This window comes from Chionomys nivalis, chromosome 1 (genome assembly GCF_950005125.1).
Source record: "Chionomys nivalis chromosome 1, mChiNiv1.1, whole genome shotgun sequence".
In the NCBI taxonomy this organism is placed as follows: Eukaryota; Metazoa; Chordata; class Mammalia; order Rodentia; family Cricetidae; genus Chionomys; species Chionomys nivalis.
Window position 1 is genome coordinate 15,426,679 of NC_080086.1, and position 14,717 is coordinate 15,441,395.

At 42.1% G+C, this 14,717-nt stretch overlaps 1 protein-coding gene across 2 annotated transcripts in view; it reads left to right on the plus strand.

Moving 5' to 3' along the window:
* Grin2b (glutamate ionotropic receptor NMDA type subunit 2B) overlaps positions 1-14,717 on the plus strand; it is a 464,983-nt gene that overhangs the window by 428,503 nt on the left and 21,763 nt on the right. For both annotated transcript variants that reach the window (XM_057756416.1, XM_057756490.1), the window contains exons 11-13: positions 6,434-6,594; positions 8,347-8,534; positions 14,050-14,288. In XM_057756416.1, coding sequence (XP_057612399.1) covers positions 6,434-6,594; positions 8,347-8,534; positions 14,050-14,288 — 588 coding nt within the window. The remainder of the gene's footprint in view (positions 1-6,433; positions 6,595-8,346; positions 8,535-14,049; positions 14,289-14,717) is intronic.

The window sequence follows — 14,717 nt, forward strand, 5'->3', positions numbered from 1 at the left end:
CCCAGTTCTTCTTATTCAGGTCTCAGCTCAAATGCTGCTTTCTCAGAGAGGCCTTTTGATGACAGGCAATCAAAGTCTTTCTGTATCATTACTGGGTTTCTCTTGTCACGGAACGCCTTATTTTCACCGTCTGAAACCAGGAACTCCTCGCTGGGAAGCTACCCCGGTGCTTAAGGGCTCAAAGCAAGAAATGCTTTGTTGTATTGCAGTGTCTTGGGGATCAGATATCTGGGTAAAACTTGGTTGAGTGTGTCTTCAACTTCATGTGGCAAGGGTAAAGTCACCTGATCTTCACCTGGAGGCTAAGCTGAAAATGGTTGGGCTTGAGGGTCCAAAATGAGTTTATTGGGATCTCTGATATGCTGGCTGAAATGGGTAGAAGAGAGAGTCCAGTGGGAGACTCTTAGGAGCACCCACAGATACTGTCTGCAGTTTGGTAGCCTCAGGACTGGGACTGGGCTAGATATATTGAATTCCTTATGTACTAAAATACTTCCCTTGGAGCGAGGTTCAAGAGGCCAGTGGAGAAGCTGCAAAGGAGCATACTAAGTTCCTGTGCTCAGAAGTTTCAGGATGGTACTTCTAGATTTTCCTACATTGTCACCTGGTTAGTGTATTTTTTCTACATTAAATCACTTAGTTAATAAGAGTTCTGTTGCCGTGAAGAGACACCATGACCACAGCAACTCTTATAAAGGTGACTCACTTACAGTTCAGAGGTTCAGTCCATTATCATCAAGGTGGGACGTGGCAGGGTCCAAGCAGACAGGGCGTTGGAGCTGGAGATGAGAGTCCTACTTCCTGCGGGCAACAGGAAGTAGACTGTCTCACTGGGAGTAGCTTGAGCATAGGAGACCTCAAATCTCACCCCCACAGTGATACACTTTCTCCACCAAGGCTACACCTCCTAGTAGTGCCACTCCCTTTGGGGGTCACTTTCCTTCAACCACTACAGCCTTGAATCAGGAAGAGGGAACATAGGGATATGATGTGACTGGCAAAATCTGTGTGGCTAACTTTAGCCTACCACATATTTAAAACACATACATGCATGTATATGTGAGTCATTATACATACGTACATGTCTGTACCTATGTATGCTTGTATAAATATTACCCACCACCCCTCTTTGTCATGAGCTTCTTGATCTCATTTGGCAGTGCCACATCCTCTGCACCTAGAACCCTGTCTGTGCAGAATAAACACTTCCTGATTACAATATAAATGAAAGAATGCATGCCAGGAGAAGCGAATGGCAGAACAAAATGAACACTTGGATGAACACTTAGATTTCTGACTCTCCTGGGAGGTCAGGCTCCTGGAAATAGGGCCTGATTCCTTTGTCTTTTCTTTATAGCTTAATACAGTCTTCTCCACTAATAGGTGCTTGGTAAATATTTGCCAAATGAACTGATGTATTCTAATTATCATAATAGAAGTTGAGGTGGTAATTTCCAGTATATACATAGGTGTTAAACGAGTGTGGATAGTATTAACAGATAAAAAGAGCAAGCCCCGTACTTAGGAAAATCAACGTGCATATTTATTTGACTGTAAGAAAACAAACTGGTGCCCCTCCCCTTGTTCGTTTCTTTTTCATTGCTTCAAGCCCTGTTACAGACTCTTTCCTGAGGTGGTGGCTGCCAAACAACCCCAAGGACCCATTTGGGGTAAGAGTGAGAACCTTCTCACCCTCAGGCATCTTTCTCCCTGTGTGACTGACTAGCAAGGCAAATTCACCTTAAATTCATTAAGCTGGAGGCTGAGATGAGGATGTGAAAGGCTTCAGGGTGCCAAATCTGATGCACGCTCTCCAAGAAGAACAAGTGAGATTATATCTCTTAACATTCTGCCTTGGTGTTACCTTACGTGCTATGAGCCTACAGTGATTGCCAGGAGCAAGTCTTGGATCCAGCAGAGAGGGTGGGAACAAGCAACCCTGACACCAGAAAAGGAAGGACAGCCTCCCAGGTGACCCCACCTAAGAGCCTATGACCTCACTTCCCAGGACGCCAGGGCAAAATGACTCTTGGCTGCATCCCGGCTGGCCATGGAAAATCTCAGCCTGTCCTTCTCCTTCACACAACTTTGAGCTATATTCTTAACTCTTCGGGACTTTGGTGTATTCTGTGAAATGGGCCCAATTCCTAAGGAGCCTCCTCTTCTTTATTGCCATCTCACTAGCTGGATCTGTGTTTTAGCAACCCCAGTCTGGGTGGAGCCTAGAGAGACTGAACTGAAGGAAGTTTTATGGTGACCAATGGTGATTGTAAGGAATGCTGTTTTGTTTTAATTCACTAGTTTAAAATCAGACCGTTTTTAAATTAAAGTGATATTGGAGTCATAATTTTTTAAGTTATTTGTCAAGATCCTACCTGTTCTAATTTAGATTCTTCATGGTACACTTTTTATTCTTCTGCCATACCCCAAAGACCATCAACTCTCGTGGAGGCTAAACAATAAGGCCTTGCATCTTGGGGTGTGTTTTCTCACAAGGGCATTCATCAAAATATCGAGGCATTTGGGAGTTTTCCTTTGCGTTGTCTCCATGGGTCTCCTTAAGCATATTATTCCCGGCGAATGTGAATTTTAGTTAAGTTCGGGGCCCAGTGACAGTTCTAAAGAGGTGTTTTACTTAAGCCTACTATAAAGCTAAACAAGAACTTTCAAAGGAGAAGGCAAGCTTATGTCTACATCTGTTCTGGCTAATTCTGAGCCCGTGTCCTCCCTGTTGGCCCCTGGACTGGCCTAGTTTTAGGGGCAGATTAGAGAATAAGACTTCAGTCTGAGGGAACACTTCCTCACACAGGGCAATTTTAGGTACTGGAATTTTGCTGCCCCAGAAACAGCTAACAGTTTCGAGTTTCATGCAGTATTAAGTACTTTCCTATTTATTTTCTAATAAAATAATATTTTCAGAAAAAAATGGAACATTGCAAGACTGAAGAACTTGCCCATGTTCATGCTCCTGTAACAGGTTCTGAACCAGGGCTGAATTCAATCCCAACTGCCTCAAGCTAAATTCTGTTCAGAGGATGGTCCCCTCCATCCTTCTCATTGTAGCCTAGGTTGTTTCTCTGGTTATGTGCTCACGGAAGATGCCTTAAATGGTCTAAGTCTTGTTCTGTTATTATCTCATTTGTTTTTAAAATAGCTTTAATTCATTTTCAGATACTTCATTCCAGTTGGTGACTTGCCTTTTCATGGTCATGACTGCATCTTTTAAGGAGAAGTTCTGAATCTTGAGGAACTTTAATTTATCTTTATTCCCTCTGCTGGTGGGTTGTACACATAACGTATAGGCTTCGTCTAATTCTAGGCTACAAAAATGGTCTCATATATTTCCTCCTGAAAATTTTACAACTCTGAGGTAATTGCTATTGATCTTGGGAGGTGAGGGATAAGGTTTGTTCTGTACAGGAACGTCTAATTATCTTCAGAGCATTTGCTGAAGGCTAGCTTATATCCATTGAACGGTCTTCGTCTGCGTTTGCACATGTCTATGGGCAGCCACCCCATTCTGCCCACCTTCAGCTTCTTCGCACCAATGCTGTAATGGCTTGGAGCTCTTCAGTGTGTCTTCACATCCTCCAATGATGCCCTTCTCCTTGAAAATGGCGTCTGCTATTCTAGGTCTATATTTTTTTATGTTTGATTTAGCTATGGTTGTGATTGTAAAACAGCGTAGAGAACTTAAAGATCATTTCAAATATAAAGAGCATGGTACAAATTTAGAAACATCTTGGCTTGTGACTCCATCAGGAAGTAGGAACATTGGGCACGGGATTCCACTCAGTTAATCAAAAATTATCCCATGTACCTTGCATACCTTGTTTTAAAAAATACTTAGATGATAATAATTTATCTTAGATCTGAATTGGATGTAGTTCCAATATCAACAGTACTTCAGAAACTGGTATGGAACAATGTCTTAGTCAACGTTTGTATCTATTGTCATTGTCCCAGCCAAATGCAGATTTACAGATGAGGAAGTTTATTTGACTACACTGGCTGCTACCTCCCATGCTAGTTTTGAGTTTGGGGAAGGGCTTTCTTCAGACTTATGGGGAGTTCTATTTGACAGTAATGTGTGAAGTGTTCTGGTATCTGTCTCTTTTATTAAAGCATAACCTTGTTTACTGTAAGTTCACTGTCTGCCGGGCACAGTGAGGAGTCACTCTTAATTAGGCCAGGGAAACACTGATGATAGTGGCCACCGCTGCCACTGGGCGCTATTGAGAAAATTACCCTCCCTGGGCCCTGTTGCATCATTTGTCCAATGAGAGGTTTAAGCTAGTGAGCTTTGAGTGGACAACTCAACTCTAAAGTCCTCTGATTCTTCTTCTATCTTTATTCGCTTAAAAATTGTAACCTCCTTTAAAAAACAAACAAAGGATATTAATGATATAAATCATGCTGATCACAAAAGGCAACTTTTCCAGTTGTGAAGTCTGGTCTTTTGAGGCCCCTACACTCCCCACGACCACAGCGTGAGTCTCTGGCTCTACTCTAACCTGTGGCCAACACTGAGTAGCTCCAGTCACTGCTATGTCACTTTGTACAATGATAATCTACAGCCCTTGAAGCCCTCATATTCTGGGTATAAGAATTGCCACTGAGCCTGGGGTGTTTTAAAAGCTCAGTAGTCCCCCAGGTTGATGGGCTAGGTTTTCAAACACACCTCCACGATAACGGTACAGTATTGAAACCAAGAGGGACTTAAACTTCTTCACTGTCCTCAGTAATCCAAGGCACAGCTTTATGCCCATATTCTGTGTCATCTTAGCTATATTCACAGGGCAAGACTATTAAATAACCTGCTGCTTATCAGCAAACAAAATTAAAATGTACATGAGTTTAAAACAATATAGGAGCATTACTGAATACCTATGGTCTTAGCTTGCTTTCCATTGCTATGGTAAGGACCCTGACCAAGGACCATGTGGGTAAGTAGGGAATTCTTCGGTTTATATGTCCCAATCATGGTCCATCAATGAGGGAAACCAAGGCAGAAACTCCTGGAAGCAGGAACTGGAGGACAAACCAGGGAGGAGTGCTACTTACTGGCTTCTTCTCCATTGCTTTTTCATGTTTGTGTTTTCTTTATAAAAACCCAGGACCCCCTGTGCAAGGGTGGTACCTCCCACAGTGAACTAGGCCCTCCCACATTAATTACTAACCAAGAAAATACCTTACAGACCTGCCTACAGGGCAATCTGTTGTGCTCTAACCAGGTGACCTTGTTTGTGTCACGCCACCCTATTGCGTAGCAGGTGCATGTCTCTCGCATTGTGTAAAGTCTGTCACAGTCTTAAAAGCTGGGCACCGTCCACTCTTTCTTTTGGAGGAAGACATGTGGCACATTTTCTGTTAATGACCAGAGTCATGAAATAGTAAGTGGCAAAGCTGGTCTTCATGTCTGTTTCAATCTCAAGCTTAAACTATTAATGACCACATCAAAGACTAGTTCTCAGTACTCAGCCAGTGCATTTCAGGAGTCGTCGAATTTATGGGATGAGCCGTAGCCCTCAAAACCAGAATAAAAGTACTGATGGATCACTTTGGAGTCAATTTGATAGAAGTTGGAATTCACAGGAGGTTTCCCAAAGCAGTTGCTGTGAGCTATATTTTGAAATGAAGGGCATGAATTGCCCCAAAGAGAAAGGTGAGTTTCTGTGAAAGAGATGGATTCGGCGAAGCTGTGAAAATACAAATGGCCAAATTATGTGCTCTGGAAGCAACATTAATACCTAATTCACTGCAGGGTAATAAAACTGATGTCATAGGGATAGAATCCAAGAAATTTCAGTTCTGGTGCTAGGTGCTGGAGATACACTCTCAGAATTTAAGTACGAGGGGAACATGGTTAAAATGACATGGGGTTTGCAAGTTATCCAGTAGCTGGTATCAGATCAATGGAATTTTGAGTGCTTTGAAGGTCAAGAGCAAAATCTCTTAGCAAAATGTACTTGATATTCAAACACTGTCTTCATGAATATAATGCTGTGTGACCTTAATTGTACAATGACAGTGTATTAAGAGGCCTAGGAGGAGATTTTAGACAAATTTTGGAAATAAAGCTGGCTAATCTACCATGGTCAAACTGGATCACACCACTTTCAGGCCCATCATGGCTGGTATTGTGTTGTGTGCAAAGAAGGAACACACGGGGTTATAGATTAAACTTGGGGTTGGGCGAATAGAAATCTCTTAACAATACGTCTTAAATTGAGTTGAATTGAAGTCCACTTCCAGAAGGCAATTACCGCTCCTGCATGAGAACTAATGTGTTTGGTGAATTAGAGCTGGTTCCTTCCCATTATAAACTCACTAATGCTGACTTAATGTCTCTTCACATTTTTCTAAAGCATTTCTTCCTTTCCCTGTCTCTGTCTGTCTGTCTCTCTCTCTCTCTCTTTCTTTCTCTCTCCAGTTCCAGAGACCTAATGACTTTTCACCCCCTTTCCGCTTTGGGACTGTGCCCAATGGCAGCACAGAGAGGAATATCCGCAATAACTATGCAGAAATGCATGCCTACATGGGAAAGTTCAACCAAAGGGGTGTAGATGATGCATTGCTCTCCCTGAAAACAGGGTAAGAATGGCCTCCGAGTTCAGAGTGATATGTTTCTCCCATCCATTAGACACAGATTGAACTGGTACCATAATCATTAAATCAAACACTGCTGCCAAGTTAAATTTGACAGTGTCATTCCAACCATTGTACAAAAGTTCTTATTCTGTTACTTGCTTCTGTTTTATGTTTCTTCTTATTCTGTTACTTGCTTGCAAATTGTTTTCTGCTTGCATGAATGTGGCCATGGAGTAGAAATGAAACACATGGACCTGTAGAACGAGGAATCAAGGAGAGAGCTCATGTTTGTTACACACGGGATGGAAAAGCCTGTTCTGGGATCCATGGACAAGGGAGAAATAAAAGAAGCATGCAAAAGTTTTTAGATGACAACAGCTAAGAGTGTGTTGACTGAGCTCCAATCCCAGCTTTGGTTACCCTTCCTCATTGCCCGTCTCTGTGCCTCGGCTGCTCACAAACTGTAGATGGACTGTCACGGAGCTCACTGGGCACACTTGTCCTTTTGTTTGAAAGCCATCAACACTGGGCTTTGGAAATGTTGAGATTTGCAGGCTAATGGGTCACACCGCTGTTTCCCTTCGTTCTATGATGATCACCTGCCTGTGGACCTTGTTCGGTCACCCTTGCATCACAAGGTCTCCCAGCACCACCTAAATGTGTGGATGCTTAAAATACTATGAGATGCAATCTTGCTGCTCTAAACAAAGGCACAACAGACTTCAGAAGATGAGATCTGAAGTCAGCGTAGGGGAACTCTGGGTAGTTCAAACCATGGAACACTCATAGCTCCCAGTTACACCAGATGTTTGGCATGCCACCAATCGATATTTTTTAATAAGATGAATTTTATAAAATATCCTGTGACTTGTCATGTCAGAAAGGACTTGCTTTTTTTTTCTTAAAGACTGACAAAGATCTCCAACTTATAAATGTTTGGCCGGGGCTGGCAGGGCTGGGGGCTGCATGTTCTGCTTCGTTTTGGGCCTGACACTTGCATGGCTTCATCCGAGCTGCTTCCTCTGCCTTTAATGTATGGACATGTTGGTTTGAAACAATCTGCATGCCTTCCTGCTCTTAGCCAGGATCTTTGCTCTATGTGACCCTTCTTCGCAAAGCTCCATGTGCCTGTAGGTTTAGGAATTTGAATGATCTTGCTGCTTCTGTATGCCATCTTCTCCTGCAGTGTTTCCCATTCGTTTCCCCACAAGCTTGGGCCGTCATTCACCACTCAGGCTCCTCAAAGCAAAGTCTTATAAGACAAGACAATAGTGAAACCTTTCTGACCACCAAAATAGCCGTGCATCTCCTGAAGCATGTCCACCTACACCTTCCCCCACTCTGGACTGTAATGAACTGAGAAGTGAAAAACGTTATATAAATCTCACCCATGCTATTTGTTATCATTGTGGTACTTACTTTTCATTATTTCTGTTATTATTTTTATTGATTGCTTTTTACTCCTTCTCCTTTTCAGACACAGCTTATGAGTTGGCCTCGGGCCCGACTTACATTTTTATCATTCCTAGTGGGAGGGGGAAAAAATAAATGACTCTTATGAACCTGAAGTCCCATCAAGAGCAACAGCCTGGGATGCAGGCTTTAGGTTCTGACAATAGTCTAACATGAGCCTAAGTGGGAGCCAGGCCTCCACGTAGCTTCTGGAACTGCATCACTCATACTAATGGCCCAATAGGTAGTTCTGTTGTGTAATTTCCTCCTTGGTATTTGTTGGTTCCTTTCTTTCCTGTGCAGGAAGCTTGATGCTTTCATCTACGATGCAGCAGTGCTCAACTACATGGCCGGAAGAGATGAAGGCTGCAAGCTGGTGACCATTGGCAGCGGCAAGGTCTTTGCGTCCACCGGCTATGGCATTGCTATCCAGAAAGATTCCGGGTGGAAGCGTCAGGTGGACCTTGCTATTCTGCAGCTGTTTGGAGACGGTGAGTTAAAGAAAGCGAAAGTATTCACTTGACCTCAACCCATGGCCATTCTGAAATAGCAACCTTTCTTCTCTGGGTTTCCAAAATAGCTTGTCACAGGATACAATAAAACTGACGAGCCCATTTTAGACTGCTAGGGTTGCCATAACAAATGATATGGATGGAGTGGCATAAACAGTAGGGTTCATTGTGTTGAAATTCTGGGTACTATAGACAGCTTCACTTGAAAGTAGTGAAGGAGAATCCTCATGCTTCTCTGTAGCATGAATCCTAACTGCTCTCAAAAATAAAAACCCAGAGTCAGATATCAGGACAAATGCTGAAAGATCAGAGAAGTAAAGGAGCCAGCCACTAGAGAGATTTTTTTTTTTTACCTCTACTGAGTCCTCAGACTGAAGGGGGCAAGATCCTGTCTCCACGAACCCACAAAGTGAATGTGGGTTCCTGTCTCCTCCCGCCTTATAGTCCTCTCTCTGTCCAGTCATGTCTATTCCTGTCTCCACATCCCGAGTGCTCGGATTAAAGGGGTGAGCCACCACTGCCTGACTCTGTTTCTCTTTGAGAGTGGCTCAGTCTAGTGTAGCCCAGGGTGGCCTTGAACTCACAGAGATCCATCTGTATCTGCCTCTTCAGTGCTGGAATTAAAGGTGTGTACCACCACTGTCTGTCCTCTATGGCTAGTTAGTGTGGCTATCTCTGCATTCCGATCTTCAGGCAAGCTTTATTTGCACAAACAAAATACCACCACACTTGTCACACAACTTTTGATGACTTGTGGTTCTGCCTGGTCTTCCTTGACCTGTGAAGGCACCACTTAGGTCTCTACTTTCATTCTTCCTGGGTATGTGTTTTTGTTTGATGTTCATCTCTCTCTGAATTCGTTCTTTTCTTAAGGCCAATCATATGAGGTTAGGGGCCCACTGTGTTCCAGTGTGACTTCACTATGATAAATTATATCTGCAATGACCCTATTTCCAAATACATGTACATCCATAGCTACCAGTAGTTATTGTTGGCTGAGGTTTTCTGTCCTGCCTGGTTCCCACAGTCGTTAAGTCCCAAAGAATCACACAGAAGTCTACATTAGTTATAAACTGATTGGGCTAGCAGCTCAGACTTCTTATTAACTCGTATAACTTATATTAGCCCATTATTCTTGTCTATGTTAGCCATGTGGCTCAGTACCTTATTCAGCAAGGCAGTTACATCTTGCTTCTTCTGTGACTGGGTGAGGACTGCAGACCACGCTTTCCTCTTCCCAGAATTCTCCTATTCTTGTTGACCCGCCTCTACTTCCTGTCTGGTTGCCCTGCCTATACTTGGCTACTGGCCAATCAGTGTTTATTTAAAATATAATCGACAGAACATAGAGCATTGTTCCACACCACTTCCCCCTCTTAAAAAAAAATCCTTTGTTTAGCTTTTCTCCTGACCATTTTCTATAGTCCATTTCATAGTTTTCCAGGCTACTTCCTGCTGGTTAGGGATGCTGATAATCTTATGGGGACCTAAAGAAAATTTAGAATTATCATCAAGTCCTGACTGGAGTATGCTGTGAGGCTTGATCATCTCAGGCAGCAGTCTTGAATCTGTTCTGGATGTAGAACTCAGACATCTGGGCCATCCACTTCTATCTGAGATTTCCCAGGTGGTCTTCCTTGATCAAACCTGATTTTTCTTAACTCAGAATGAATCCACAGCCTCTCATTTTTTTTGTGGAAACAAAAGCAAAACCTCTTCTCCAAAGTAACATATCTTTTGACTTCAATTTTTGAAGTCAAGGCATTTACAAAATATTTATGTTTTATTAATCCAGTAGCATTTATTTTTAAATGTCTTTTAACAGCTGTTGCTCCTTCCTCAGCATTCAAACAATTCAAAGAGAAAATAATAACATACAGTATCCAGAATCTGTGTGTGTTTTCCATCTTTACATGGCTTTATTTAAAACTCTATTTCTTTTATTTTTAACTTTTGGCTTTTTGAGACAGGGTTTCTCTATGTATCTTTGTCCTGGAACTCACTCTGTATACCAAGCTATCCTTGAACTCACAGAGATCTACCTGCCTCTGCCTCCCAAGTGCTGGGATTAAAGGTATATGCCACCATATCCAACTACTCATCTCTTTCTTATTTTAAGGACCTTAACCTTTTTCTTTTCTCTCCCAAGTCTGCGTATATTTTTAATACACTGTAAAACATTTAGAGGTTTCTCTATCTTTGAATCTCTCTTTACTGTTTCTCTCTCTCTTTTTCTGACCACATGAGTCTTTAATTTGCTAAGCAATTTGGAGAGGATTAAAGCCATGGCTTTGATGACTAGATCCAGCCCATTCCTTAGCTTTCTGAGATTCCAGCCTCATGGCAGAGGTACAGGCTGTAGCCATGTTTATTGCCACAACTCTTTGGCATTTCAATGTCCCTGCCATGAAGCAAGGTGCAGCAGCAGTGTGTTCACAAACAATACTCAAATGCTCTGTAGCCAGACATCCTGCCTGAAAGAGTCAGAGTTTGTACTAGCAGGACAGTCCAGAAAGCCTGCATTTTAAAACGGTGCAGCTTTTTTCCTTCAATGGCTGAAAACCAAAAAGAATGTGGTCAGCTTTTCATCAACACCATTTAAGTGTTTCATGGCAGGACCTCTTAAAAGAGCTGCAAAGCTTTTTCAGCTAAAGCTGAGTCAGGAAGCCTCTCTTAAATGAGCACTCTTGCCTCTAGCAAGCAGAGCCCATCTGAGAAAATGCTGCTATCAATAAGTCATGCTTAACTCTATTCATTTTTGTCCAGATTTACTTCCCAAGCTCTCTCAGACTTTATGTGGATGCAGTTGTCTGTGTGTCCATTTGTTGACTGAGGTTTTTGTCCTGCTCAGTTCCCACAGTCATTAAATCCCAAAGAATCACACAGAAGTCTATGTTAGTTATAAAGTGATTGGCCTAGTAGCTCAGACTTCTTATTAACTTGTATAACTTATATTAGCCTATTATTCTTATCTATGTTAACCACAAGGTTCAGTACCTTATTCAGCGAGGCAGTCACATCTTGCTTCCTTCTGAGACTGGGTCAGGACTGCAGACCAAGCTTTCGTCTTCCTAGAATTCTCCTGTTCTTGTTGACCTGTCTCTACTTCCTGTCTGGTTGTCCTGCCTATACTTCCTGCCCAGCTACTGGCCAATCAGCATTTATTTAAAATATTATTGACAGAATACAGACTACTGTCCCACACCAAGATACATATATCCATAGCTACCAGTATATATATATATATATATATATATATATATATATATATATATATAGTAACTTATAAGTTCAATATATAAATCGCAAGGGGGCATACTTGCACTAGGTAAAAGATGAAGGAAAAGATTAAAGTAGTTGGTGACAAGGGTACATTTGAAGATTGTGTGGTATAAGTAAGCCTTCAGGGATACAGTAAGCTGCAGTTAGTTGCCTCAGATAGCACTCCATGTGTCTACTCTTAACAAAACTGTAGCCTCAAACAGTAGGGTGGTATTCTATCTGTTCCCAGAAAAATGAGTATGTGGCTTTTTCATCATCCTCCACTCTGCCCTGACTTGATCATCATGGCTGAAAAGGTGGAGGGAGATGTAGTTACCAGACGGTATTTTACTGTGTCTTTCCAGGGGTGGACTAAACACTGAGAAAGTTTGCTTCATTAAGCTACTATCTTTTGAATTTCTCTTCCCTTCCTTATCCAAAGCATCAACTCTTCCCATCAGTCCTCACACACAAACTAGTCCAGATGCAGATGAGTCTCCCTCTGCATGGTTCTCTGGCTTATCAGCCATGTGGGTTTGTCAATTATGGCTGTAGGACCTTTGTTTGTCAGGGAAGACATCAGAGGCAAACCCAGAGGTGGGTTTCCTGATTACAGCTGGATCTGGCTGCTGCAGTAGTTAGGAAAAGCATTGTTAAATCAAAGAAGGAAATAAAAGTGAGCGGAAGGAAATAAAAGGAAGAGCGGGGGTTTGTAACTGGGGAGTTGGCAAACCAAGTTGGTGTAACCACTAGTCATAGCCAAATAGCTCCATAATCTATAACCAAATACATCAGTAGAGAGGACTTTGGCTTTTACTGGGCCATGCAAAGTTCAGATTTTCATCCAAACCAGAATCCTCTGACCAGTATCCTTCATGAGATTTCTAGAATTTCATTTGTGTGAAATTAGTGACATTCTAGGGTATACGCTTTATTTCATCTTTTTTGTCTAAGAGTTTCTACTGACTAACGTCTACATTACTCCTCTTTTGCTTTTCATAATTTTCTATAAGAGATTGTAGGAGCCCATGTGACTCAGTTTCCATCTGGAGTCCATTCTGACTTAGATGTCATTTGAGTTCAAGCTTGCCTGCTCTGATTTATCAAAAAACCTTGAGAGCTTTGAGAGACTTCTGATTTAGCCTGTGAGAAAAGAACACTATCTATTAGACAGTATACTGCTGATGACAAACCTCAGGAAACTCCCAAGCAGCAAACGCCAGTTAGTTAGGAGGTTGCTCACTCAAGGACAAAAATGATCTTGTTGGACACTGACTGACCATCTGTGCTGTGCTTTGTTCTGCTTTTGTATATAAGCAAGTTCTGAAATAAACTCTGGGCTATCTGGCTGTTTCAGCATGATCCAACAGACCTGCTGATTCTATCCTGTATTTTCTGTCTCTGTTCCTTTCATCTGACATTTCCTCAGTCTTGACAACAGCCAATCCAAGAATCCTAGCAGGAGCCGGCTCCTGCAAGAGATCTATAATTCTGAGAGATCATAGCAATTCAATCTCTCTCCAATCTCTTTCAACCTCTCCTTCCCCAATCTAATCTGCTATGTATAAATCCCAGCTTCTGCCCATTTGATTATGCTATCCCCACTGTTTATAAAATAAAGGACTGAGTGTTTAACCTCAGAATGCATGCATTAATTTTTTATTAAGCTTTCTTGCTGAGCATCATTCTGTTTGAATTGTTTATTTATTTATTTGTTTGTGTGTTTTTTATTTTTGCTTCTCCCTAAGCCTCTGTTTCCCACCTCTTCCCCTTCGATTATGCTAGTCCTGCAATCTGGAATGCTTTTATGTACAATATACACTAAAATCCATTCCCACTCTCAAGTTCTCTCTCTTCTCTCTCTCTCTTTTTCTCTCTCTCTCCACATTGACCACTTTGCCCACAAACTGTTGTTTCTAATTTGAACCCTTGTTCTTTGCATATCATATTGTGGGTAACACCGAACACTGAGCTGCCAGTTTTCACGGGATAAAGGAGAGCCACAGGGAAGTTCCATGGCCTTGTGTTGTCTATAGTTCATTTGTACAATTTCACTGAATACAAGGGATGTACTGATGAGTTGAGATGTAATGATATTAATAAAAAGTTTAATTTTCTCTCTTGTTTGCGTCTCTTTCTGTCATGTTTTGACCCCCTTCAACTCTCTTCCTGCTTTGTCTCCCCTTCTCTTTTCTCCCCCCTTTATCTGTTTCCTTCTGTGCTCTCTTTCCAGGGGAGATGGAAGAACTGGAAGCTCTCTGGCTCACTGGCATTTGCCACAATGAGAAGAACGAGGTTATGAGCAGCCAGCTGGACATTGACAACATGGCAGGCGTCTTCTATATGTTGGGGGCAGCCATGGCTCTCAGCCTCATCACCTTCATCTGTGAACATCTGTTCTATTGGCAGTTCCGGCATTGTTTCATGGGTGTCTGTTCTGGCAAGCCTGGCATGGTCTTCTCCATCAGCAGAGTAAGTGTTTTGACATGGAAACCTAGAGCTTGTTGAGGATGGTTTAGCCTTGTTCTGTGCCAAGCAGAGACACCCAAGAGAATGTTCGTTGCAGACTTATGTAACTAAAGCATGAAGCCACATCATATGCTCGTCCCCAGGAATCCGTGAGAGAAATCCAAGCATTTCTAAGACGGGTGGTGCCGTTTCCTTCCATTTGAGACTCAGATGTTCGGTTCACAGTTTAAAAAAGGCAGATCTAGCAACACAGGAAATTTGAAATCTCCCATTTGCTTTTTACATCACCATTAATTGATTCTGTATAGACTGCATTAATCACTTGATCCTTAAATAGGAAGGTGTAACATATCTTAGTCTAACACACGAAGGCATACTGCTGGTGGTCTTACTGTTCTTAGATCTTAACCACGTGTGAGGTATGGGGAATTG